The following is a 4,523-nucleotide window of genomic DNA, read 5'->3' on the forward strand; positions in this document are numbered from 1 at the left end:
CCAAGCTGAAAAGGCATGGGTCCTTCAGCCCCCCCACTTCGCCAGGGTTTCCAGCTCCAGCCCCGTCCATGCCGCTCCGGGCTCTGGCTGACGCAGGGTCTTGCCCGCCTGGCTCACTTCCCCTCCGGTTGGCGGCCCAGTGCCTCGCTGCACAACATGGCCCACCTGCTGGTGCTGCTGGGCCTAGCAGGTGGGGAAAGAGCCCAGGTCAGGCCTTGCGCCTCCTGGCTCCTGTGTGCTGCCACCCCCTGTGCCCTGTGGCCCCTATTCCTGCTGCTGCTCCAACAGGGGTCAGACACCCGGGTGCTGTGCAAGGCCCTCGGGGACTGCCTCCCCAACCCATCCCCGAATCCGGTGCCCTGATCCCAGATCCACTTCCACCAAAGGAGAGCTCTGCCCGCGCAGCTGCCCAACACAGAGCACCTCCAAGGTCCCCGGACCCCAAATGTCTGCTAGCCAAGGCAGATGGCTGACTGGCCCGTCCTGGTCAGGGTATTGGGGAGATCCGGCCCGGATCAGGCTGGCTGGCTGCCACAGTGCATGTCATAGCCACCGGTCGTTCTGGTAGTCCTGGTCATTCTGCTGTAACGGTCGCTGGGTTTTTATATATATAGATTACACTTTGGTTGGTTGAACAGCCAACTGAATGACTGGACACTTAGCATATTAGGCTTTTATTATATAGGATGCCAATAGATATTTTAGCCATAAAAACAGGAGACTAAAGCATTCTTACAAAAATATATGGTGCAGGAATCTAATAAACAAAATAAACTGATGAACAAAATAGATCTGGAGACATAGAACCATGGAATAGACTGATGAATTTCAGAGGGAAGGCGGAGGTGGGGAGAGGAGGGGGCAGAGAGTAACTGGGGAATTTACCTATAGGCGTATATGTATAAGCCATGGATACAGACAATAGTGTGGGGAAGGCTTGGGAGGGGTGGGTGCAGGTAGAGGAGGTCGATGGGGGGAAAAAAACCACACACAACAAAAAAACAAAGAGGACATCCATAATACATTCAACAATAAAGATAAATTTAAATACATATATGTGAATGCAAACAGAAACATTTTACCCTTCAATAATTTGCAAGGTATCTTCATATAATTATACAAATTTATATATTTTATCAACAACCACTACCAAAAATCAATTATAATTAGTTTATATTTCAGAAGAAATCTACTGTGAAATACATTTAACTAATTTCCAAGTTACTTTTGACTTAGTCAATGATTATAGATGTATTAAAAATTGAGTAATAATACAGTACAATTCTTTCTAAAAATACCTATCTATCCATAATGTTTTTTCTTAAAAAAAAAAAAAAAAAGTGCTTGAAGTTCTTTAGGAATCATACCCTGTGCTTGAGGCTATCAAGTATGTGAAATTTTATGGACAATTTTCTCGTTATTAACAGTTTCTGAAAAACTTAACTGTGAAAACCTGTCACCCAAAATGCAGTGTAACCATCTAAGCCTAAAAGGAGTGGGATGAAGTGAGAAAACAAGATTATATAAAAAGTTGCCGAAACCGGTTTGGCTCAGTGCATGGAACGTCGGCTTGTGGACTGAAAGGTCCCAGGTTCGATTCCGGTCAAGGGCATGTACCTTGGTTGCGGGCACATCCCCAGTGGGGAGTGTGCAGGAGGCAGCTGGTCGATGTTTCTCTCTCATCGATGTTTCTGACTCTCTATCTCTCTCCTTTCCTCTCTGTAAAAACTCAATAAAATATATATTTTTTAAAAAAGATTATATAAAAAGTTAGGGGGAAAAACACTGCAACCTCAAAGAGTTTTGAAGGAAAAGCATTTTCAAACACATATTTGAGGCTTAAGACATGGCATATTCCTTGGGTGGTAGTTCATTTGAATGTTCAAAATTAGAATAACAGAAAGTCTTCTTTTCCGTATGCTTGAATTTGCTGGTCTTTATATGCCCTATGTATGTAATGTGTACCTGGTTCTGTATATCTGTAACAACCGTACTTGACTTCAATTTGGAATCAGCAAATCTCATAATTTTTTGGCTTTAATCTTTGATTAATTTGGAGTATTCTTCAATCGACAAATATTTATTGAGTGCCTACTCTGAGCCAGATGTATTACAGTTGTTAACTAGTTTCAATTTGCTACCTTTTATACGTTAGTCCTGTCCAAGTTAAACAAAATACTTAAATAAAGTTTATAAAAGCTAATTATGTTATGCTCGTTTTAATAAGTTTTAAAAATTGTGTAAAACTACTTTATATCTACTCATTTGGCCTCATCCAATAATTTGTGAACTGGTCAACTCTAACTTTACATCTTACTACATAAAGCTGGTGCTACAAGGGCAGAGAGGGTGCTGCTAATTTCACACTGGGACATGCAGGAGGGAGGAAGGGCGGTTCCTTCCCTCAAAGCTGCAGTCTCATCTTTGGACAAGCACATAGCTATTGAATTGAAATCTATTTGCTAATATTAAAATTAATAAAATGCAACTGATAATCCAAAAAAAAGTTATTCTAAAAAGGAGATGACTTACTTAGACTGCTTAGCTGGCGTATGATAGCAGCAAGCGTACTATTGGTTACACATTCAAGTTCACTGGTAATCCCTTCGGGCAGGGCGCCCCGGCACAGGTGCCGGGGTTCGATGTTCCGCTTCACTAAAGGCATGGCTCACAATCTGAAAATTAAACAGACATTTTTAAAAAGGCTCATTGCACTTTTTAACAAATCTAGAGTCTTCATTTTCTGGAAAATTGATTCTTTTTCCCAGCAATTTTCATTATCCTGTCATTTCTACATAAGAGAATCAGTTAAATATGCAACAGATGTTGAATAACTTAAATGAATACTATAGGGATCAAAGATAAATTACAGTACAATTCTACTTTATAGAAAAATAATATATGCAAGATTTCCAGGTAAGCATGAGTGAATGAATACATCATCTTCCCTTCCCTCCCTTTCCACTGAAATGACAGGAGAGAGAAAAGGCGTGAACCCACAAGAACTAAGAGCAGGACACAACAGCCTTAAAACTGTGGACAGAGCTTAATAAAATTAAGACAGAGAAAAGACATATCTAGGTTGCAAGCGGAGGGAGGCAGGAAGTAAGCTCACCTGAACACATAACCTTCCCAAATCTCCTCCACAAAGCTCAGGAACGGGAGAGCCCAGGTAGCTATGAAATGGGGCATCAAGGGGCATGAAAACAGCATCGGTTTTTAAAACCCACATATGAATTTCTTCTCCCTTCTTGGGCTGGCCTTCTTCCACCCACCCAGCACATTTTACTCTCTGGAAGAGGTGAATTCAAGGATCCGGACTTGAGACACTAGGCACAGCTCAAGGTTGGGGGAGGCAAGGCACTGAAACCTGTGGTATGAATCAAAGTCTACGCCGAATGCGAAGACAGATATGCTCCCTACACCCCAGGTCCCTTCCCACTTGGCGTCCAGAACACTGGGGCCTGGTTTGTACTCCCCACCGAAGGAGACCAGAGTATTCTTCCCTGACAAGTGTTTGAAGAGAAAAGTCTATTAACATTAAGACTGGGCCTCCTATTGAAATACCAACCAATTCACCCTACAGTAACACCTGTCAATAAACTCTCCCAACACACAGTTTCCAGTCGACTTTAAAAGCTTAGACTTAAACAAAAGCAGAGGATCACTGGACACTTCAGGAAAGCTTCCTGTTACCCTGGGAATTCCATTCATGTTTCTCCTTATAAAGTACATTATAAAAAAAGTAAAACTTTTTGTTTAAGGAGGCATTTAGAGTATCAAATCTACTCATGCAACAAATCTACTGCTTACAGCACAGCAGAAAAATCCAGTGACTGTCACTTTGACAAGACTATCATATTGCCCAATTTGCAGCAGCAGAAACACAGAAAAGCCTAGAACAGGGGTCCTCAAACTTTTTAAACAGGGGGCCAGTTCACTGTCCTTCAGACCGTTGGAGGGCCGGACTATAGTTTAAAAAAAAACTAGTCGGCTGCTAAGCAACAGGCAGCGGCGGCAAAAACACCTGGTGGGCCGGATAAATGTTTTCGGCAGGCCGCATGTGGCCCGCGGGCCGTAGTTGAAGGACCCCTGGCCTAGAACCTTGGTGACATCTGTTAACAGTCAAACCAGCCCGAAATGCCCATGTGGAACTCATGTTGTTTGAGATAGATAATATCATATTTGTTTAAGCCACTGTAGTTGGGTTGTCTGTAACTTGGAATAAAACTTATTTTCATCTGGTACAATAACAGAATGACATACTGTATCTAAAGAGCCAGAATGTGGTCACCATACAATCAATCTTTGCTTTCTTCCCCCTTTCTTCATAACCTTTGTTCATGGATCCAATAAATACTTTCTGAGCACTTGCCACATATCCAGCAGTGTGTGACATGACAAGGACCCAATGGTGAGAGAAAACAGACAAAGCCATCAATGGAACTTTATACTAGAGAGGAAGTGAAACATTTCTCCAACCACACAGGTTAATGGACAGGGGTTCTGAAAACGTGGGGGGG

General features: G+C 42.4%; 1 protein-coding gene across 3 annotated transcripts in view; it reads right to left on the reverse strand.

The window, feature by feature from the left end:
• WASF3 (WAS protein family member 3) overlaps positions 1-4,523 on the reverse strand; it is a 91,658-nt gene that overhangs the window by 38,220 nt on the left and 48,915 nt on the right. For all 3 annotated transcript variants that reach the window (XM_006753755.2, XM_006753753.2, XM_015564961.1), the window contains one exon: positions 2,533-2,675. In XM_006753755.2, the coding sequence (XP_006753818.1) occupies positions 2,533-2,665 (133 nt within the window). In that variant the 5' untranslated portion in view covers positions 2,666-2,675. The remainder of the gene's footprint in view (positions 1-2,532; positions 2,676-4,523) is intronic.

The sequence above is a fragment of the Myotis davidii genome, unplaced genomic scaffold (assembly GCF_000327345.1).
Source record: "Myotis davidii unplaced genomic scaffold, ASM32734v1 scaffold152, whole genome shotgun sequence".
In the NCBI taxonomy this organism is placed as follows: Eukaryota; Metazoa; Chordata; class Mammalia; order Chiroptera; family Vespertilionidae; genus Myotis; species Myotis davidii.